Below are 22,359 nucleotides of genomic sequence, written 5' to 3'. Positions count from 1 at the left end.
GGCTTTTGACAAATGTATTATGTAAATATAGTTCAAAATGTCTTATTTGCAATATAATGGATGCTTTAACAATTGTATTTTTCTATTACATAGACCTTGGGCTTTTAATAAAAGGACTTCTTTGGAATAGCTCTCCTGCATGGTACAATAACTAATTTTGAAATTGTAAGAACAGGTTATTCTGTTACAGAAGTGGTTATATTCTAATGCAAAATAAGAAATGGTGTCTATCGGCCATAAAATGGACTGTTTTTGTTAACAGGAGTTTGTATTGCTTCGTTTCAGAGAATAGGCCATGGTGATAAAAACCATGCTGATGCAGACAGATCGCCCATCTTTCTCCAGTTTATTGATTGCGTGTGGCAGATGTCTAAACAGGTATGTTATGTTATGCTTCAGAAAGTAATGCTGTTAAGAGGTTACTAAATTCAAAACCTAGGTATTTAAAAAATATATATATTTCAAGAGGACAGAATACCTCTGTGCTCTGACAGTATAGTAACAAATAGTATATTTACTTTTAAGCCATACCATCTCTCTTCCCTATTTCTAAAAGTTGTATCCAAGTGGTAGTTATGTTCCTTGATACAGGGCATTGGTCACACGTGCAAGGATAATGTGTATTGGAGATGGGCTTGTTGGAGACACACTGAGAGATGTGACCCAGCAGAACGCTTTTACAGAAACTGCAACCAGCTAGCTTAGTAGGGTCTGTGTTTCACTTCATAATTTTTTGTGAAGCTGTTCCTTGAAATACCCAGGCAGTGTTGTTTTGTCAAAGCTTGAAAAGGAAGATTGGGAGGTGTTGAGTGTTGTGATTTAAACATATCTTCAGTAAGTAATGAAATGAACTTGGTCTGTTCAGGGCCAAGAATTAGGAGCTAAACCCTTATTTTCTTATACGGTGCTCTACTATAAAGAGGGCAGTTTGGATATCTTAATCTTTCTCTCTGTTACAGATGTAACAGTAACCGTTTAGTATTGTATTCTCCTTAGGAAATAAAGATCATTTAGAGTATTTTGAGGGCATAGTTCTTTTTAATGACTAGTTTGAGGAGATGGAACACCTCATGACTTCTGAACTCTTATTCTGCTATGAAGTATACGGAAGTATTATGTTAAAAATTATTTTTAAAGGTTTTCAGGCTTCTAAATACCTTTCTTAGTCTCTTAACCAGGGCATGTTCGTCTCTCTCTGTTTTTGCTATACAAAGAACAAATTTGCCTTTTCTGTTTTAGTTTCCTACAGCCTTCGAATTCAATGAGCAGTTCTTGATTACAATCCTGGATCACTTGTACAGTTGCCGGTTTGGTACTTTCTTGTACAACAGCGAATCTGTTAGAGAAAAAGAGGTCAGTCAAACCACTGATTGTTTAATTGTATTGCTATCTTGGTGCTAGATGATTACAAAAAGTTCTGATTGTGTTGTATTTACCACATTCCTTGTATGACAGTGTTCTTGAACTGGTTTTATTCTCATGGTAGAATAGTTGCATGGTGAATTCCTTGATTTTGGTAGCTTAAAGACTATACAGTTGCTAAAATACTTGTCAAAAACTGTTTTAGGAATATTTCTAATACAGTAACTTATACAATTCTAAGTAAATCAGAAGTGTATTATTGTTAGAATGTAACCATGGCTTCTGTGATGGGTTTCCTGATTCTGTGCAAATATTTACAGTTCTTATTTCAATTTTGTTTCAGAAAGTGACTGAAAAAACATTGTCATTATGGTCTTTGATAAATAGTGAAAAATCTAAATACACCAATCCTTTTTATAGTAAAGAGCTAAATCGAGCGCTCTATCCAGTAGCCAGTATGCGTCACCTTGAGCTCTGGGTCAATTACTACATTAGATGGAACCCAAGAATTCGGCAACAAGTAAGTAAATTGTCTAAAGTGTATAAAACGCTTGGAGATGTTGGAAATAGGTTTTTGTGTCACGGCTAATTTGCAGAATAGTATCTGCAATCTGCTCATTTTTTAAATATATTTATAAGGATAGAAGAAAAAAGATGAAACTGATTAAGGGTTTTGTTTTTTTGTTTGTTCTTTTTGACATCACCCAACGTTTCTCATAGCACAAAGCTTATTTCACTGCAAAGTCATCCTCAAACTCTTTTGAGCCTCTTTTCTTGGGGACAGGGTTGAGAGAGCATTTTTAAGGGCTGTGGATATTACCAGAGGGTGAATGACAATGCTTAGAAGTAGTGCTTACTGAACCCTGGGGAGTTAGAGCAGTGGCATCACAAGCACGCTTCACTGTATTTGCATTGTCTTTCTCCTTTTTCTGGGAGAGCATACAAAGTCCTTTACAAATTAAGATGAGCTATTCAGTTCCTCTTTTAAAACTGCTCTCTCTGACGGTTTATGGTAAGTTTTTTCCTGTGTGTTTGTTGCTTTTTTTTTTTTTGCTAAAACTTTGACCCAACATCATTTACACTGTGTAAATACTGGAGGAAGGCTGTTGATGATTATACCAGCAAATCAGATTGAAAATCCAGGAACACTTTTATCAAACTATACATAATCTATTTGCGCTTTTAATGTTTGATATCTGAATGCTCAATTTTTGTTACAATCGTTCTAAAAATCTAGGCAATATGGCACGTAAAGATAGTGTACAGAGACTTATTTGTCCTGCTTAACAAGCTGTGTAGTTTTGAGAAGTAGAAAACAGAGGAGCGATTTCTTTGACAGAAGCAGTGTTCACAATCCAGATTCTGGAATGAATCAGGAGTTTTCAAGCAATGCAGTTCCTCTTCTGCAGCTGATTTCTTATATTATTTACAGTACTCTAGAGGCTGTAAGGAAGCCAGACAATATGCTATATCTTCTTGCAAGTATGTCACCAGTTTTAATTTGAAGTTCTCATTTTAAGGCTTCTGTTGCTTGCTGTGAAAGATGAAGGCATTTCGTAAAAGATGAATCCAAAGATATCACTTAGAAAGTGAGGAATTACAGGGTACGCAAACTAGCTGTAGTAAATCTACTTTAAAGTGGTATTTGCCATTATTCAGGAAAAGTTTTTGGCAGGAGTTTCTTATTAGATATGCAAACCCTTGTGATAACATCCTGTGCTTCTGCTAGTAGTACCTCCTTTTCACCATGTTTATATTCAAAATGTAACAAATTTGTTTGCATGTGAAATTTACGTGTCATCTTGACTTAAGCATCTGAGTGGCGCATGTGTGGCATGAACCAGTTTTTTGAGATGACCTACCGTAGTGCCATTACGTAGAACCATGAGGGCATCGGACTTCTGTCTGATGAAGAGTTTGGTCTGTCGCAAGCAGCACTGTTAACCTTACATCTCTCATCATCCTAGTAACTAGGTTCAGTCGTTGATCCAACTTCCACATTTGCTTCAACATTTATCACCTCCTTCTCTGGGGTGCATAGCAAGTGGTGTGTCTGAGAGTCACTGGTTCAGCTGTTTTTGACCTGGTAGGGCATTTAAATTTGCTTCTGCAAATTTTCTGTTAATAACTCTATGGGCAGAGAATTGAGAAACAGCAGCAACTTCTTGACAGGTATATAACAGCTGAAAGTAATTTAAAGCTTTGTATCTGCTTTTGACATTCGTAACATTTCTTTTCCATTTGTTTCATTACTCTATCTGTATGAAGGAAGCTAAGCTTAAAACGGGTATAGTTGTTTTTGCTGTGAGTAATCGGAAAGCTTGGGTAGTTGATTTTTAAACACATTCAAGTCTGTTCGAGAATTCACTAATAAACTTTTGCATTTATTTCACTTGTTCATTTATATATAGTTGCAAAGTTACTGTTTAAAAAAAAAATGTAATTTTAGTCAGTAAGAGTGGTTATTTAATGTGAAGATTTGGATTTCATCATAACCTGATGAGCATAGCTAAAAACTTCAGTCTGGCTAACCACTTTTCTAGGGAAGACAAGACATTTGAACTCTGGAATCTAAAACCTCTTAAGTAAGGAAGAGAAAAGCTGTGGGCAAGGTATTCACACCTATCTTACACACAATATTAGATAATAAGAAAATAAAATCCATATGCTCCAGGAAATTCTGCCTCATTTTTATTGAGGTAGGAAGAATTGTTTTGAGTAAAGCAAGATTTTGCTTTGGATGAAAACAACTTGAACCCAGAGGGCTCTTGCATTATAGAATGAAATATTTCTCTTTAGCTACAACTTGGTACATATGTTGGAAACTAGAAATGCTAGGTACTACCAGGAAAATTATAGATACTGCTGCAACCTGTATACATGTACTTGGACTGAAGTGATAAAGGACTAATACAGATCTCTTTTCAGCAGCCAAATCCAGTGGAGCAGCGTTACATGGAGCTCCTTGCGTTACGGGATGATTATATGAGGAGACTTGAAGAGCTACAGATCACAAATAATGCTAAGATATCCAACTCATCAGCTTCATCATCATCTCCCTCACAAATGATGTCCCAAGTACAAACACATTTTTGAAGAAAAAGTTGGCTTCTTTCTTTATTGTAATAGCAAGTGGTGCTTAATATAGATCTATAGTATAAAGAAGAATATTTTAATGCCTTACGTTAGACTGTCCTAACACAAAGTATTTTAGACTGTCTTCATTTGAGGAGGACTTCAAAACGGACGAAACCAACTCTTCATTTATGTGCCTTTCAGAACCTGTGGAGTGGGAACATGAATAATCAGCTTCTAGTTATGGAATGCTTTGAGTTATCTTGGAAAGCCTGGTACAATTGAATTGAAATCGATTGATTGTTTTCCTAAGAATGCTTTAATTTATTACATTGTAGGTTGTGTTCCTGTAAGGGAATTCATGCTCAGTCTCGGCTGTGAATAAAACACATTAACGTCAATAGGAATATTCACATTGTGTAAAATTAGGTATGTGTGTATTCCTGTTAGGAATAAGACTGTGGACTTCATGAGGCAAAAATAAATCATATTGTAAGATTTCAGAGAAGTGTTGAAATTTTCTGGTTACCTGAGAATTCCAAATTTTCCTGTTCCAAAATAAGTGAAAATCTGGAAGGAATTTCTCTAACTTCTCTTTCTAACTAAACTGTTCAAATAGCCCAGTAGGTATCAAAAGAAAAATCTATTTTTTATTGTAACTTTTTTGAAAAAATGACAATTGTACTGGATTCTGAGAAGTCCTGTTTTGGTTAACTGTTGAACATTTTAGTATATTACAAATTATCACTGTTGGCTGTTTGGATTAATACAGAATAAAATGCTTCTGAATAAGGTTTATATAATTAAAAACATACCCACAGGGACATTGCTTAAATATCCAGCAATAGCCATTGTATTAAACCTTGAATATGTCTTATAAAAAAAAAAAAATGTGCCTGTTTAGAGGAGCTTTTATACCAAAGTAGGCCAAAAAAAAAAAAAATCAGTTACGAATACTGTTGAAAACTTGTAAATTTCTAGTTTATTGTTTAATGTATATCTAACTTCTGTTTAGTGAATTTATTCTTAAATATTTAAGGGACTTCAGTATATGAGATTTGCATATAGCGTGTGCACTTATATTGAACTTTCCAGTGAATTCTAGTTTGAAGTCTTCATTTCAGAGGCTTTTTTTAAACCTTTAATTTGTTTTTTTCAGGTATTTTTTTAATACTTGCAAGCATTTCTTATGACAGCACAGACCTTGCTACTTGATATTTAATTAGGATTTTGCATATTCTCAGAAGTTTAATGATATTCAGGCAAACTTTGCAATTCAGAATCTGTTGAGGACTGATACTGTTATTTTAAAGGAGTTGTTTTGATGCTTGAGACTTCTATCACTGTAAATTATTGTACATGTGAGTTTTGATCTGCAGGATATAATAGTATTATATATAAATTAAGTTGTGTAAGTATACATAATATAGTTTTAGAAATTCTGCAAGTTTATAAAGTGTAAATATTTTGCATATGAAAAGTAAATTTAAAGCTATAGTTCCATAAAGTAAGTCAAAGTTTAGAGGACATCTGAATATTTTTAGGAACAGTATTTTTTTCAAAGAAATAAAAGTATACCACATCTTGATTTGATTCAGTATATACACTGAGTTGCACTATTTTTTTCAGGGAAGCTCAGAGCATACTGCATGTGTGTTCTAAATACAAGTGATTTCTATGACTTACTTTTGTCCTCTAAATTTCATTCTCCCTTCAATGTTTTTCGGTATGTTTCCAAAATAACATTTAATGCCATGATCCTCAAATCGTGGCTTGTTGAGGTAAATAAGATGCATTGTTTCAGATGAAGGAGGATACTCAATCGATCATGATATACTTATGTTTTGAAAACTATGCATACTCTGGTATATTTGCCTTCTACTTGCGGTTTATAAAGTTTATAAGTTGTGGAGTTTTAAAGTTTCTAAACTTATACAAGTTTATTAGAGTATTTAAAGTTTGTGTTTGAATTGAATGCATTGGTGACATCTGAGCAGTGTGGAGGAGTTCAGAAAATAGTTTTTACTGTGTAAACACTACATGTTAACCTATTGCATTTGGGGAAGTGTAATATAATGGAAAGGATCTTTTTGCACTTAGCTCATTACATATATTCCATTCTTCATGTTACTGCTGTGGTTGAATGCCATTCTTTGGAACTCTCTAGCATAATAGCTATGTGCGGGCTTGATTTTTTTCAGGCCAGCAAGTAAGATACTTGGTTTTAATTCTATTTTGTGGTGGCAATATCAATTAGACAAATGTAGGGATGTTTTAAATCCAGTGCTTTCTGGAAAATACTACTTTAGAGTTATTGTGAATGTAGGCATACAAACTGATCAATGTTAATAGGAAGCTTTTCGTCTTTCCATTTAAAGGAGTGATTTGGGCTGTCATTCTGCAATGCACTGCGAGGCAATACACTGTATCTGTACAATATCTCCCCAGTCAGTCCCCATCCTCTCTTCTCAGCTGCACTTGTGTGGGTTTTGCATAGCAGCTTCAGAAATAACTGAAGTTAACAAGTTACTGTAGCTGTGGTAGCCAGGAACAAAATACAGAAAGTTTTGGAGGTGGTGAATAAGAATTAGGCACTGAGTGCCTTTTTCAGGAGAGGGAAAAATGCAGGGCTGAGATGTAAAATTAACAGCTATAAACACCTGATAGCCGGTGTGAAATATCAGTCTTAGAGCTGTATTTTAGTGGTGGCTTTTTCATTTTTATTTTTGTATCCATTCTTCCATGGACATGAGAGGTTAACCCAGTTTTTGTACCGGGCTCCCATTACATAGGAAGCTGTTGTTGAACGCCTTCTTTCTTTGCTGTTTGCCTTATCCCGCCCAGTGTCACTGTTATGGGTATACCCTAGAAACGATTTGCATACTACCTCCTTTCGATGTATGTTTAAACTCTGCCTTCAGCTCTCTTTTTGTTCTGTTTTGTCTCATTTCGGTCTAGCATTGTGTCACACAGCAGAAGGCAGGTGTCTATGCCCAGCCAGGCCTCTGAGGTGTTCTCCTCGCCTAACATCCTCAGCTGGGCGCTGTCGCCCTGCTGCTGGGCGCTGCTTTATAACCCTTCGGGGCGCAGAGGGGGCTTGCGAGCCATGTACGCGTGTGAAGGAAAAACCAATAAAGCTGTCACTTTGAAACCACCCGCCTCAAGCAGACGTTTAATTGCCGGGGTGGGGGGGAAGGCAGCCGGGGCTCCCCCTCTCCCTCAGGCCCGCAGCCGCCATCCTTCCCCCGCCGCACGGGGCCGCTGCCCGCCCTCCCGGCGCCGCGGAGGCCTGTGGGTAAGCCCCGCCGCCCGCTGACAGCTCTCGGCCGCCGCCGGGGCCCGAGCGGGGCCGGGCTGAGGCGGCAGGGCCGGGCCGGGCGCCATGGAGCGGGCGGCGGCGGCCGGGCCGCCGGGGGAGGGCGGCGGCGTCGTGAGGGGCCGCGCCGGGCGGCCGGGGGTGGCGGCGGCGGCGGGGGCCGGGTCGCGGCAGGCCAGCACCGAGACGCTGGACAGGTGAGAGGGGACCGGGGGGGGGACGGGGCCGCTCCCCGAGGCTCGGCCTCGGCAGCCGGGAGGCTCGGCCCGGCCCGGCGCTGCAATCCGGCAGATTTCCCTCCCCGGGCGGCGGCGGCGAAGTTTCCTGCCTGCGGTTGCGAGCTGCTCGCCATTACCGGCAGGCCTGCAGGATTTGGGGTTTTTGGGGGGAACTACGTAACTTCTCGTCCGTGCGGAGGCGGAGGAGGCTGCTCTCGCTTTTCGTTCTGTGTTGGTGTTTAAGTGCAAGAGGCGGGTACTTGGGCGCCCCCGGTTCCCTGGGAGGCGGGGGGCGGGTGCTGGGGGGCTCCCTACGCAGGGGTTTGCCAAGTCCCCCTCTGTGGCGGCTGGCAGAGGAGTTCCCTGCTTTACAGGTTTGCACTTGGAGACAGGCTTACTAACCTAAAATCCTTAAACAAGCTGAAATTTCACCTACGTGAAGGAAAGAGAAACAACACTGGACTTAGGAATTGGTGCCAGGCTCCACGTTTACTCGCTTTCCTGTTAGGAGAAACCTGGAGTTTTACATCTTTTTAGCAAAGGTGGAAATCAGAGGCCCATTATCTATCGCTAAATTCACGTCTTTCTATTCCTTCCTATTGTGCTTTCATACCTCAGTTTTCATCTTTTTTTTTTTTTCTTCTCCTGATCTTGTTGGACCCTGAGAAAGTTATACTGATGCTATATCACATAATTTATTTGTCGGTGCGGTTGCAGCAGTCTAAGCTGGTGTGCGTGACCTCAGATGGAACAAGACACACTGGTGTGCTTCCCGTTTCACAGGCAGTGGTCAGACACTGCTGCCTGTGATCTGCGTCCTGCGATATACACCGATATGTCCTGGTGTGCTGGGCCTCGGAGGTGTGCGTGCACGCACGTTTGTTTTCCTCCTGGCATTAAGTTTGTTGATCTAGTGATTCCCGGGAAGATAAGCCGAAGGGAAATAAATCCTTTTCTTAATTAGCTATTTGGAAACAAACTTAGGCTAACCCTAAAGAGATATACTGGAAATCAAGAGACGTGAGGGTAGGTGAAATAAATGAGCTCAGGAAAGAATTACTGTAGATTTCTAGCTCATCCCCTGTTTTGCAAAACTTAAGTGAAAGTTTCTCTAAGTGCCCTAACACAAGGGTTAGAGTATATTCCATGTTCAAGCGGGAATATCATAGATGTCTTACTTGCGAAGTAGCGTTTTGTGGCCTGGTACTGTGTAGAGTTCTGCGGGTGGGGCGAAAGCTGCCAAAGTTTGTCAGCAAAGTTCTTAACTTCATGCCTGAGAAACCTCTGTGTTGGCTGCATGCCCCTACCTGTAGTAGCACAGTTAACATGAAGAAAGACCTCTAGTTAAGTAGTAATTTGTCATCATCTGCCGTTATCCCACCCTCTTAACGTCCTGATTGTACCTGTTCTGTGCTGGCTATGTGTATGTAGTTATTCACTTCTTTGTCACGGGATACTCACAAAATCCCAAGCTAATTTGTGAATGAATTTTAAAAATGAATTGAAATGTTCTGTTTACGTTTGGCTTCCGAATAAGCGTTAAATCTGTACAAGCGCCTAGCTAAACTGTTTGAAGGAACAGCAATTATCTAGTGCATGAGCTGAGCCTGCGTGCCGCTGGCGTTCCCAGCTTCTCATCAGATAATGGCACGTTTTGAAGCAGATCTGGTGCACTTCACAGGGGCTGGCGACAAACTCGTAATTGCTCTTCACTGTCAATGCTGTGTAACTTGTAAGCTATGCTAGCTCAGGCAACGGCTCTCAAAATGCATTATCTCTGATGTAGTGCAGTTCTGCTGTTCAGATTCGTTGTCTTCAGGGTTCTTCTAAACAGCCCATGCTGCAGAATTCATTGCTGTGGCATGGGAAGGCCAGTCGTGAACTTTATTCAGAGATTATTTTATGATTAGAAAAAAAAAATAAGTAGCTAAATAGAAGCTACTCTTTAGAAAACGTGTATTTTCTATTTTTAATATTAGTATAGAATACAATATAGAATACAATAGTCAGTACAAAATGTCAGTAGTACATGTTTTTAAATACTAGCGTAGAGGAACGTAATTTTAAGGAGGATTTACTGAATAATCAGGAAATAACAATACGGTAAGTATAAGGTGTTTCCTGTCAATTGATTAAATCCGTTGCATGGATGGTGTTAAGAAAAATATGTGTGAATGTTGAAAAAATTACACTGGATAATGAAACCAACGTTTTTGTAAGCACCCGTGTCCCTAAGCACACTTTTGAGCTATTGACAGCGCTACATCTCTGATAAGATCCAGTGAAATTCTTTTCCCTGATTAGCTTAATGAAATAATTGCGTTCTGTTCTCAACAACAACAAAAAAAGATTTTTGTAATTTTAATGATAATTTATGGCCTTCTTTTGTATATGTGCTCAGTGGCTATGCTGTCTTCAGTATACATTTTGAATTATTGCTGAATAATTTCAAATCTTCTGTTCTTGTAGCCCTACTGGATCACATGTTGAATGGTGCAAACAGCTGATAGCTGCAACGATTTCTAGTCAGATTTCTGGGTCTGTCCCTCCAGAAGGCGTGTCCAGAGACTACAGGGTAAGTGACTTGAGGGATGCATTGGTTTGGTTGAGATAAAAGTGAATGATCAGGAAGGTCCTTACTACCTTGATTATCAGGTGGTAAGTACTTAAGTGGTCACCGAATGTGTCAGAACTAGAGACACCTCATTATGCACTGGCATCTTTTGAGTCTGTTCTGTGAGTAGTGCCATTGAAGTCTATAGGAAAATCAAAAGTCAATGTTTTAAATAAAAAGCCAAAAGTGAGTTGTCTTTCCTTTTGATTACTACATCAAAAAAACCCTGGTAAAGTAGATTAATAATTACAGGTTGAAATTGCTTCTAGTGTCATTTGTAGTACAAAATTGAGCTCTTCAGATTTCACCAAAAAAATAAAAGCATATGTCATTGTTACTGTGCAAAGAACATAAATGATTATCATTTTTCATGGGGTTTCACCAGACAGAAATTAATGTCAAACAAAGCAAAATCACTTGTTTTGTTCGCTCCCAGCAACATTTTTGTCATTAAAGTAGCGATTGCACGGTGTGCTTTACCTAGGTTTCATTATGCTTTTCATCCCCTATTTTGTGCTCATTTGCTGTTTGCAGTACGCCGACAGCCAAGTGAACTATCAAGAGTTGAGCGAACCATCAAGAGTAGAGCATATGCAGTTTTCATCGTCTGATAAATTTACAAGTCACCCATGTGTCAAGTCCCCTTAAGAAAGCCAGGCTGTTGCTGTCTAGATCTCAGAGTCCTCTCAGATCCTTTTTCTTCCTGGATTTGAAAGAATTTTACATTCTTTATGCAAAATGGCCAAATGAATATTTTACCTTTCTTGTACTTAACTAGATTTTAAATTATTTACTAATAAGCTCTGTGATTAAAGTCTGTTGTCCAGAAACAGCGTATTTTAGCTTCTGTGACTGCAGGTCAGATTCACCCCAAGCCTGAAGATGAATCCACAAAATGTTTTTGATCATAGTCTGTTTAAAAATTCACCTCACAGAGTTTCACATCGTTGGCACAGTCAGCAGCTTATCCTCATAAAAAAGGGCAGCTCTTCCCTACTATGGCAGCTGAATTGCAAATGCTTACTTGAGGTCAAGGCTAACATCTTTGATAAAACGTTGTGGGAAACCTTGCATTACAGCTGTCGATGTTGTATTTGCCCTGTAGATCAAGGACTTCATTTTAGTAAAATCCAAGTGTGTAAGCTTGCTGCTCAGTTTGTCTCTGAGTTGGATGACAATTCTCTGGAGTAAAGAGAGCTATTTTATTCTTAGTAACCTTGTTCTCTATTCCAAAGTCATCTTGGATATTACTTAAGAGGAATAAGTCTTTCGAGGCCTAATTAAAAGTGTTTAACTCTGCTTCGTTCTCTGTTTCTTAGAAAAAAAAAAAATAAGCCTTGTAGTATTCACAACTGTTGTGTAAAAATTGTATTTGCCATCACATGATTGTGATTTGAACTCCCATATTTGTGAATAACATCATGTAATCTTTTTTAACCTAGAATTTCTTTATTTAAATTCAGGACCAGTAGTGTCCTGTGGAGTGCTGTCTAGGAAAGGGTTTCCTTTGCACTTAGCTTCTGCACAAGTAGAGCGGTGCTGCCAGTTGCTTAGTCAAGACCACAAACACGCTGGGTTTGCGTAGTTCCAGAATGACAATTCAGTGCTGCACGTGCAGCGTTCAGAAACGAACACAAGCTTAATATTTTGGAAAGACATGGTTGAAGTTGGTTTGTGTGTAAGTGAAGAAAAACATGCACCGGCTAAAACTAAGGAAAATATAAAAAGTTTATTTAGAAACTTTACTGCCCAGATATTAGACCTTCAGGGGTTTCACTTATTGAACACTTATTTTCTTCCTGAGTAAGGATAGTTAATTATGCTGAACAGTTCTGATTTGCATATGACTTTATATAACATTGAGACTCTGCTTGATTTTGCCTGTGATTTGAGTAATCTGTCCAGATGTATGTAGCACCTTCTAGCACGTTTTTCATGTGCCAAACCAAAGCGTTCGGTTTTTGTGGTGTCTTACAACAATGGAAGGATTTTTATTTTCATCATTATTACACCAAAAACATTAGTGTCCAGCTTATTGGCATTATCAAGTGTTCCAACGAATTTATAGTGGTGATTCAAATTCTTTAAAATTAATCTGTATTTTGTTTCATATATATGCAAGTTCCTGGTATAGAAGTCAAACTTCATTATTGCCATGGAGTTCCAATGTAAAAAGATGATGCCTGTTTATAACTCAGTTTCCTTTCAGGCATCTTTCCCTTTTGCTGCACACTGCTCCATTCCTTGAGTCTCTGTTACCTTTGACTGCCTCACATCCTGCATTTAGAGTATCTTACAACTTAGAAACTTCAGATAGGGCTGGATGGTTCATCTGCTGCTGGAACTGGTCAGGCTGTTCTCCCGCTTTCTGCTGGATTTATCGGGAACTCTTGGGTTTATTTTTTCTTTCATTTTTTAAACGTTTCAATTGATATGTTTGCACAGGAGTAAATATACAGATTCTTGTATCTACTGGTGGCTTCTGTGTTACTCATTCCAGAAAATCAGTTTACCAAAATGTAATTTGGGGTGGGAGGAGCAGACAAATCAGACAGAACCAAAGGAGGGGCTGTAAAGGAACCGTCAAAACCAGAGGGTGCTGTGTATGCATGCTCTGCCTGGAGAGAGGCCCTGAGGGAGGGGTTCATATAAACGAGAATCACCTCGATTGCAGTAGCTGAGTGTAAATACGCTCAGAAATAAGTTGAGAAGAGCTGGGTGTCTTTGTTTTGCCATTTTAATCTAAAATTAAATTTGGACGGTATGTTTCATAGCCATTATTGCAGGCTTATCGTCTTCCACCCAAAAGGTTTACCAGGCTCTTTTCTTCTCACAACAGCACGTTGTAACTGGATAAAAGGGTGATTAGGAATACATTTTTCAAAGGAGTTTGGCGTTTGTTTCATCACTAAAATGCAGTGGCTAGATTGTTTTCAGAGCAAAGCAGTTTTGCAAATGGTAGCTACTAGATCCACATAGGGTTTTTTGGGTTTTTGTTTTTTCAAAATCCACCTGTAATTAATATGCTTGGAAGTAGAGTTCTTCTGGAAATCTGATGAAGTAAAATACAGTATCTTTGACAATCAAAACTCTGTTTTGTTGGATAACATTTTGTATTTTAACTAACAGGTGTTCAGGAGGCCTGACATACGGGTAAGATTCCCCTTGGCTAGCAGTAAGACGGCCTCCTACCTGTTTGTCTTTTGTGCTGTGTGAGATCTTGGTGTGTCAAGCGTTCTTCTTTACTTCATTAATGTTTTTTATGAACCAGTCAGACCGTTTTGCTACGCAATGCAACAGCTTCTTTGCCATAGAAATGCTTTATATATGTTACTATGTTTTTGTGAGCAATAAAAGCCAATGTGTAAGAGAGCAGTATATTTAAATGATGTTACGAATGTGCAATACTAACTTCCGTTTTATCACATTAATTTTGACAAAATGGATGCTTGCAACTGAGGCTTACATGCTTCGGACTACAGAGCACTGTATTAGCAACTCTAATGTGTTATCTGTGCTGAAGAATATTAATGGTTAAAAGCGTTATGTCTTTCTCTATCCTCTTTAAATAAGGTTCAGATTCATGCTTGCCTTTGTACATGTTTTACCTTAATTGCTACAGCCCCATAGAAGAACTGGAAGTTAGGTTTGAAGTCGGACGCTAGTGCAATGACCTACATCTTTTTAGCTTCTTAATGATAATTTTGAGACCAGGTCTTGCCCATTCCTTATTGGAGATGAGAAAAAAAAAAAAAAAAAAAAGGCATGCCTTGTTTTCTTGTCCCTCTCTCTTAGAAACATTTATGGAGTGAGAAACGATCTGGACAGTGTTCTGAGATTGTTCATGAAATGTGTCTAACGCTTTTATTCACACAAAGAGCTCTTGTTCAGTCGCACAGCAAGAGATGAAGTCTGAATGATTTCTTTTTCTCATCTGTTGTTTACATATTTGAAAATGATGTGTTTAGGCCAGTCATACACATCCAAGTTGATCTTTTTTTTTGTTTGGAATATAAGGCTCTTGAAATATTTGGCATGGGATGAGTAACAGAAATTGATTGTTTTCCTTCAGTTTTTCATAGCTCTTTGTAAAGGCTTTGATCTTTAAATGATCTTCTGTGCTTCTCTTTCTTTCATTTATTTAAAATATTTTGGTGTTTTTGCTGGTCCTTCTTGTTTTCTCTCAGGGATCATGATATCTACTGTAATTTCAGAAACAACATTTTTATGTTTGGAACTTAAGCAATTTCATTTTAACAGAATTTTATCAAGACCTAAATATTAGTAGTCCTTTATAATTTGAAATATACTTTTATTAATTAAAACTTTTTAAGCACATGTAGAGTCCAAATTATCTGAAGCTATCTGAAATCCGTCTTTCTTTTGGGGGGGGTTCTGTAAAAATACTGTAAAAAGAAAAATTGACTTTAGCAAACAATTGGAAATTTGACTTGAGTCTGGCTTTACAGCCTATCAAGTGAGAAGTTCTTTGTATGGGGATGGGGACTACTGGGATGTCATGAATACAACTTCTCTCTAGTTGATACAGAAAGAAGATGAAAGAATAATTTTGTCTGAATGTATTAAAACAATTACTTCATTTGACCCAACGACATTTTTGCTTCTACTTGGAGTGCATAGGGACATAATGTTTATTAAAAAGATTTAATAAATATTCAGGATTTGCTGCCAATGTTATTGCAAAAAGAAATGTAAAAATGTGAGTAATATTCATATTTTGCCACGAGGAATAATTTTAAGTTCTCTAAAGTTACTGACAAGCAGCAACAAAGAAGTTGCTGGAAAAATGTGTGAAACCATAAAACTGAAAGTTCAATTCAAACATGGTTTACCGAGTATGGCATTGTTCAAATTGTCTAAATACTTCTATTTGACATTGAGCTATTTTTTCCTTGAAAGATTGCATGACTTTTCCTCTAATGCTACCATTGCAAGCTGTACTCGATTTCTTCTATTTATAAGCATGTGGCATACCTTGAATTCATCTTCTTCGCTATGGAGTTGCTTGTCTTAAAAAGGCAGTACATACTTTTTGTTCCTGTGTACCAGCATGGACTCTTTGTGCAAAAGGGAGTAATTTTTAATTTTATGTTGTGAAAGTAACATTAAATGGGTAGCCCCAAGAGCTTGGCATCTTTTTGTGGAAAGTAGTTTGTGCCAGGAGTTTGCCAGCCTTTGGAGGGCAAAGGTGGAGTTAAAGTATATGCTGTCTCTTTAAGGAAAGAAATAAAAAAAGGGGGAAAGCAAAAAAGAAAAGATTCTGTCCTTTCACCTGTTGTCTGCATGTTTTTTCTCGTTACTTCTCTCTTACCCTTCTGCTGCCTCATGCTATGCAGGAGATTCAGGATGGACACAATGGCTATCATTCTGAAGCAGAAGCTGACCAGGTGGCAAGTTTTACTCCTCTTCCCTTCCTTAACTGTGTAGCACAGTACTGTATGCTAGTACAGTCCATAGAAACCTCATATTTCTCATTTCAGAGAGCCCATAGAAAGCATTTAGTGTGTTAACTGGGTCTGTGCTAGGTAGGGTTTCCATCTGATGTCGTGTAGCACAGCTGTAATGCTGCACTTCAGGCCCCATGGGGCAGAGCAGACCCACCCATCTGAGTCTGTAAGCGTTGGCTGATTCTCTGCATGTCGTCATCTTTTGTCATCGGGTGCTGATATAAAGGTCTGGTACTAGCCAAGAAAATACAAAACCAAAGACCAATTTAAATGTTTTTAGAAGTTACCTAATGAGGGCTTGCATTTTATTTTTGAGGCAGGCAGATCCTACCAATTATTTGTGTGTTGATCAGAGCTGTAACACAAGGGAAGGCTATTTGTTTACTATAAAGCAGACCATTATATTAATTCTCTCTTCAGGATGTACAAAATTGAAACCTTAATGTCTCATCACGTTGACACGTTGAGGTATTTTTCTCATGTGGTCCTTAAAAGTCCCACAAACCTTTGTATTCTTAATTAAAATCTTTAGTAAATCTCAGTTGCCAACAAAGGACACAAAGGATTAATCTTGTCTCATTCAAGAATCAAGCCCCTTACCTAAATGAAAACTTAAGAAAGTAGCCCTTGTTTTAAAATCACTGCTTTTTTTCTTCTGTATTTCATTATTACTTTGTTCTTAATCTGACCTTCTGGATTCAAAATTCCTACAGTGGACCTCTTCCATAACTGTGGCACTCTCAGTAGGGTATTGATTCAAATAGAACCTGGTGGGGTGTTTCTGCCTGCTACTAAAAAGCAGAAGTGGAATTGCTAAACAAATAAAGCTTCTGCCATAAAAATCTCTCAGATGAAAATATTCAAATACTAAATGTTCACCATTAAGAATAGAAAACAGTTTAATATCAGCTTTAAAATGTTCTCAAGCACATTAAAAAAAAAAGGCAAAATAATACCTGCTTTTAGCAAACGACTAACAAATTATTAATTACAAATTTGGGCTGGTATTGTTCGTGTTTTTGTACGCTATCTGTAGCTAGCATGTGAAACTGTTGCATAAAAGCTTTGTTACTAATACATTACTAATACGTATGTCCAATATTTATAATACCACGTTCTGTGTTTTTAATACAGTCGTGCCTTATAAAAAAGATACACTTCTTGCATTCCAGTAATCTTGTAGTAAAAGCACTTTGCATCGAAATGTATCAATGTAGTACAGAGGGAAAGTGAGATTTACTCATGGGTTTGGGTTTCTGCCAGGCACTGCGGGATGGAAACAAACTAGCGCAGATGGAAGAGGCTCCGCTTTTTCCTGGAGAATCCATCAAAGTTATTGGTAAGCGTTCTACTGAGTACTACATTGAATACTATTAATTCACTAGTATGTTTATTTAAAAATAGGCAATTACTTCCTTTTGAGTTCTGTTGTTTTAATGTAATGCTATTTTGGATATGCAGATTTGATGGGGGTTTCTTTTCTTTGTCTTGTACATCCAAATGTAGACCTGAAAGAGTAATCAGTTCAAGAGGATGATTGCTCCGTATAGATAAATCATTTTATGTCAGGAGTTAGTTTGCTCCATGTGGATGGATGGGTTGTATTTCTGCTTGGGGCTGCTGAGGACGCCTCATAGATTCAAAAGCTCTAAATTGTGATAACAAAGAACATGAAGTTATATAAAACTTCATTTCCAGTTCTTAGGTTGATTTATTTCACTTTGGCCCATGATGGCAAGCTCTGTTTTAGCAGTACAGTTCTTGCCTAGAAAAGAATGTGTGTTCTTTCAAATAAAAGCATGGATGAAGTTATGAGCATGTCACTGACTGACTCTGAGGTCAGTTGCATACTCTTCAGTAATTACCATTTGCATGCTCTGTTTCTGAGGTGAGTGTGGGTGCTTTAAACCTCTGAGCAGCGACCAGAGCTGCCTGCAGCTAAGAATACCAGCAGGGTGCCAGACTTCTTGTTACCTGTCTGCCCTAAGAGCAGGGCATGCTCTCTCAGCACAGCCCTAGCTGCTCAGTAGGTGCTGAACAGCATCCCAGAATCAGATTATTTTCATTATTGAGATAAAGCCAACTCTTTCGGTCCTGACAGCATTTGTAGAGCAGATTTTCCTCTTTCCTCCAATTCAAGTATCAGAATCGTAATGTGTTATGGAACGTAAAAAATCTTACTATTTTTAATGGAAGTAGATTTTTATGAACAAATGTCTGTAATGGTAAAATAAAGCTTTAATTGTTCTGTTTTCCAGCTAAAGATGTTATGTATATCTGTCCATTTATGGGAGCAGTCAGTGGTACACTGACAGTGACGGACTTCAGAATGTATATCAAAAGTGTCGAAAGGGTAAGCCTTCACTATCTATCTGCATTATTTTTTTCGGGTAGAAATATTGCTGAAGTAGATTTCAGAAAGTGACAAATTTGCTGTAAGTGAAGCATGATGTTCCACAGCAGTCTATTAAACAGGAATTGTAGTTGACCCTAATGAAACACACATGAATAATAAGAGGTTGTGTTCCTCTGGATGTAACAAAATTCATTTGTTTTATTCACAAATTTCAGGATCCACCTTTTCTAGTTGATGTTCCTCTTGGAGTGATAAGTAGAGTTGAAAAAATTGGAGTACAGAGCCATGGAGACAACTCATGTGGTATAGAAATAGTTTGCAAGGTATGACATGGTACAGATTTATTCATATTAAGGATTTTCATTTCACTTTTCTGTAAGAGGAATCTGCATGCACATGTGCTGTTTCTCTGTCTGCTCGCTTCCCTGTATTTGAACCTTGCTTCATTTAGAGAATACATTTCAATTCCTCTTGTGATACTGTGTAATCTTCAACGCTTCTGCCTTTTGTCCCAAGAGTGAATTCAAAGAAAAAATGGTTACTGTTGTGGTATCCAGCAACACTAAAGACAACTGCAGTCATCTGATACGAACAGATACAGAACTTTGTTCTGACATGGGTCCAGTGATGTTAGTGACTTAGTGTTACGTATATGCTTTCCATCAGTCACATTTCTTATAACTGCTATTACTTTTTTAAATTTACCCTGGGGTAAAATAGTGTGACTTATTTTTGACAGGATATGAGAAATTTGCGGCTTGCCTATAAACAGGAAGAGCAGAACAGATTGGAGATTTTTGAAAACCTTGTAACACGTGCATTTCCTGTGTCTAATGGACTGGTAGGTCTTAAGACGTAGAGAAGGCTGTCTGGGTCTGTCCTATTCTTTGAAACTGTAGGTGGGGAAATACAAGTGCGGTATAACAAACATTAAAATATTGATAAATAAAATCTGTTACAGAGCAGGCAAGCTGCTCTGATCCTGTTTCCTTTTTTGCATCACAAAACATTATGCTGAGTCCTGCTATCAGTGAAATTAGTGAATTTGTACGTAACCCTTGAGATGCAGATTTGCCTAATGTTGTTGATTAAGAATAAATATATGTATAGACACTCTAATTTTCTGCAGCAGATAATTCAGTCTAGAAGTTCTGTATGAAACATAGGTACAACTAGTCATATTGTTAATTATCTGCGAAATGCTGTTTTGTGTGCTTGTGTGGATAAGGAACTGGTTGGAAGGTAGGATACCAGTTTTCTCATCCTGGCCTTGCCTTTGATCTGTTCTATGATCACAGGCAAGTAACTTTAACTGTTTCTTTTCTTGATTTTGTTAATTACATAGCATCTACTTGAAAGAAAAAATTGTCTTTTATTTACTTTTTAGCATGGTGTTGTCCATTCTTGACTCAAAGTTGTATGTCTGCTGTTAAAGAGTTTTAGAAATGTTACATCTGAAATATTACAGGGGGTCTGTGTTTTGGAGCTTATCGTGCTTACAGCCCATCAGATAGTAATGTAAGCCTTTGCTTTGTTGTCTTTAGCCTCTTTTTGCATTCAACTATAAAGAAAAGTTTGCTGTTAATGGATGGAAAGTATATGATCCAATGGCAGAATATAAGAGGCAGGTAAGTTATATATCTTGTTTTGTTACTTGTTTGTTTCTTCACCTTCCCCAAAGTCATTTCAACAACAGCAACAAAAAACTCAAAAGTTTTAATCTCTGGCTACATGCAGACACTGTCTAGATCTCATGTTTAGGTAATACAGCGCAAGTGGCCTGACTGGGAGAGTGTTGAGTACCTGCTGAAATTGATGGACACAACATGTGCCAAATACTTCAGCAAATTGGTCTATGTTAATGTAGTTTCCTAAATCCACCTTTTCTAAGTGCTGTTTTTGGAAAACGTAGGCTCTATAAAAATTTGTTCTTGAATACACATCATTAAACAGAAGAGTAACATTAGTTTGTCATTGTAAATCTAGTATCCCAGTTGCAAAATTATTATTTTATGATCTATTTTTACCTGAGTGTACAGTCTGTGTATGCAAAATAACCATTTGAAGAGGTTTTTAAGATAATAGGAAAGTCTTTTGGTGTTTTGGTTTACAGTACAATCTGAAGACCTAAAGTTTGTAACTTGTTGAAGACAAAAATGTGGGCACACTTAATTAAAAAAAAAAATATATATATATATATGTATCATACCAAAATTTTCATCACCAAACCCAGGTGTGTAGAGTCTAACCTGAAAAATACAAGAATTATTTGCTTTCTTACAGGGCTTGCCCAACGAGAGTTGGAAAATATCCAAAATTAACAGCACCTATGAGCTTTGTGATACATATCCTGCTGTTCTTGTTGTGCCAACCAGTGTAAAGGATGATGACCTCTCAAAAGTGGCAGCGTTTAGAGCCAAAGGCAGAGTTCCAGTAAGTGAAACTTTTACAAGGAGGTAAAAGTTCTCTATGTATTTTTAGCTTATAAGAAATGATCAGAGTTCTTCTGGGCTTTTTTTGTTTAACAACAATGGGCCCACTTCCTTCCTGACAAGGAGGCAAAGAAAGAAGAATTAGGCTTGATGGGTTTAGAACTGAAGAAACCAACTCAAATGTGAGTCTAAATGCTTGGTTATTGTGCTGTGTAATAAATTTTTGTTTGAAATTAACACAGTGATGTCTGATGCTAATTCGCATATTAACTTGCGTTCTGATTTGGTGTGGAATCTGTTACAGCCATAGTGGGTTTTTTGAGAATAGATAAATTTTGCAGGTAGCGTAAGAACCCCTATAATGTGTTAAATGGTGACAGCGTTCATGCTGTAGATCTGCTTAGCCAAAGTAGCATACAGGTCCATAAATTTCTAGATGGAAACAGTTTTTCTTCCTCTGTTGTTATTTTTTTTCCTAATTAATAAGTTACAGTGGCAAGCTTAGTTTTTATTAGAAGTAAAAGTTGTTTAGAATTCCTTTGTATTTCAAGCTGATCAGATATAGAATAGAATAGTTGGAAGGGACAGAGATCATCGAGTCCAACTGCCTGACCACTTCAGGGCTAACCAAAAGTTAGAGCACATTATCCAAATGCCTCTTGAGCACTTGACAAACATGGGACATCAGCCACCTCTCTAGGAAGCCTGTTCCAGTGTTTGACCACTCTCATGGTAAAGAAGATTTTCCTGATGTCCAGTCTGAACCTCCCCTTGTGCCATTCCTGTGTGTCCCATCCTTGGTTACCAGGGAGAAGAGACCGATGCCTCCCTCTCCCTTTCTTCTCCACATTTAGGATGAGTGATGCTGGTGTGCTATCAATATGGTTTTGCATCAGCTTGTCCTTAGATTTGCGTTTGCTGATTTGTCAGAAAATGATGCCATGTAGGCAGTGATTGTCTAATTGCTCTCTGGCCTCTTGCTTTTGTATTAGTATAGTAAGCTAAAATCATTTTTGCTTTATTCCAGGTGTTATCCTGGATTCATCCTGAGAGCCAAGCAACAATAACACGGTGCAGTCAACCATTGGTTGGCCCAAATGATAAGCACTGTAAAGAAGATGAAAAATACTTACAGACAATAATGGATGCCAACGCTCAGTCACATAAACTTATCATCTTTGATGCCAGGCAGAATAGTGTTGCAGATACAAACAAGGTAGGTTGATATCTTAAGTAGCAGTGGTAGTTCTGTCTTTATTTCAGGGCTGAAGACTGAGCAAGAGATGAAGATAAGGAGAACTTGATGTGAAAAATGATTCTTATTAAAAAAAAATCTGTAAATAGAGCATGGGAATGAAGGTAAGTTGCTTGGAGCATTTTGGAAAGGCTGGAAGGAGTTGAAGGCAGCATGAAGATAGACCTGAGAAATAATGCCATAACACCCACAGAAGACCTAATGTTTCTAAGTAGGACCTAGGTGGTAAAAAGGAGAAACTGTTTGGATGTGTTATCAAATGT

The 22,359-nt window shown here is 38.0% G+C and overlaps 2 protein-coding genes across 13 annotated transcripts in view; both read left to right on the top strand.

The window, feature by feature from the left end:
* MTM1 (myotubularin 1) overlaps positions 1-7,591 on the top strand; it is a 39,890-nt gene extending 32,299 nt beyond the window's left edge. For 6 of the 11 annotated variants that reach the window (XM_035541198.2, XM_035541201.2, XM_035541197.2 and 3 more), the window contains 4 exons: positions 286-378; positions 1,240-1,353; positions 1,706-1,882; positions 4,291-7,591. In XM_035541198.2, the coding sequence (XP_035397091.1) occupies positions 286-378; positions 1,240-1,353; positions 1,706-1,882; positions 4,291-4,458 (552 nt within the window). In that variant the 3' untranslated portion in view covers positions 4,459-7,591. The remainder of the gene's footprint in view (positions 1-285; positions 379-1,239; positions 1,354-1,705; positions 1,883-4,290) is intronic. The other 5 variants (XM_035541196.2, XM_035541208.2, XM_035541204.2 and 2 more) reach the window with 1 other exon arrangement.
* Positions 7,592-7,861: 270 nt separating this feature from the next.
* Positions 7,862-22,359, top strand: part of MTMR1 (myotubularin related protein 1) — a 38,345-nt gene continuing 23,847 nt past the window's right edge. The window contains exons 1-10 of one of the 2 annotated variants that reach the window (XM_035541210.2): positions 7,862-7,950; positions 10,441-10,546; positions 13,715-13,738; positions 17,317-17,392; positions 18,312-18,406; positions 18,625-18,732; positions 19,149-19,250; positions 19,954-20,037; positions 20,693-20,842; positions 21,869-22,057. In XM_035541210.2, coding sequence (XP_035397103.1) covers positions 17,347-17,392; positions 18,312-18,406; positions 18,625-18,732; positions 19,149-19,250; positions 19,954-20,037; positions 20,693-20,842; positions 21,869-22,057 — 774 coding nt within the window. In that variant the 5' untranslated portion in view covers positions 7,862-7,950; positions 10,441-10,546; positions 13,715-13,738; positions 17,317-17,346. The remainder of the gene's footprint in view (positions 7,951-10,440; positions 10,547-13,714; positions 13,739-17,316; positions 17,393-18,311; positions 18,407-18,624; positions 18,733-19,148; positions 19,251-19,953; positions 20,038-20,692; positions 20,843-21,868; positions 22,058-22,359) is intronic. The other variant, XM_035541211.2, reaches the window with a different exon arrangement.

The sequence above is a fragment of the Cygnus atratus genome, chromosome 13, assembly GCF_013377495.2.
Source record: "Cygnus atratus isolate AKBS03 ecotype Queensland, Australia chromosome 13, CAtr_DNAZoo_HiC_assembly, whole genome shotgun sequence".
Classification (NCBI taxonomy): domain Eukaryota; kingdom Metazoa; phylum Chordata; class Aves; order Anseriformes; family Anatidae; genus Cygnus; species Cygnus atratus.
Note: the sequence above shows the minus strand (reverse complement) of the source record. Positions and strands in the feature narration are given on the sequence as shown.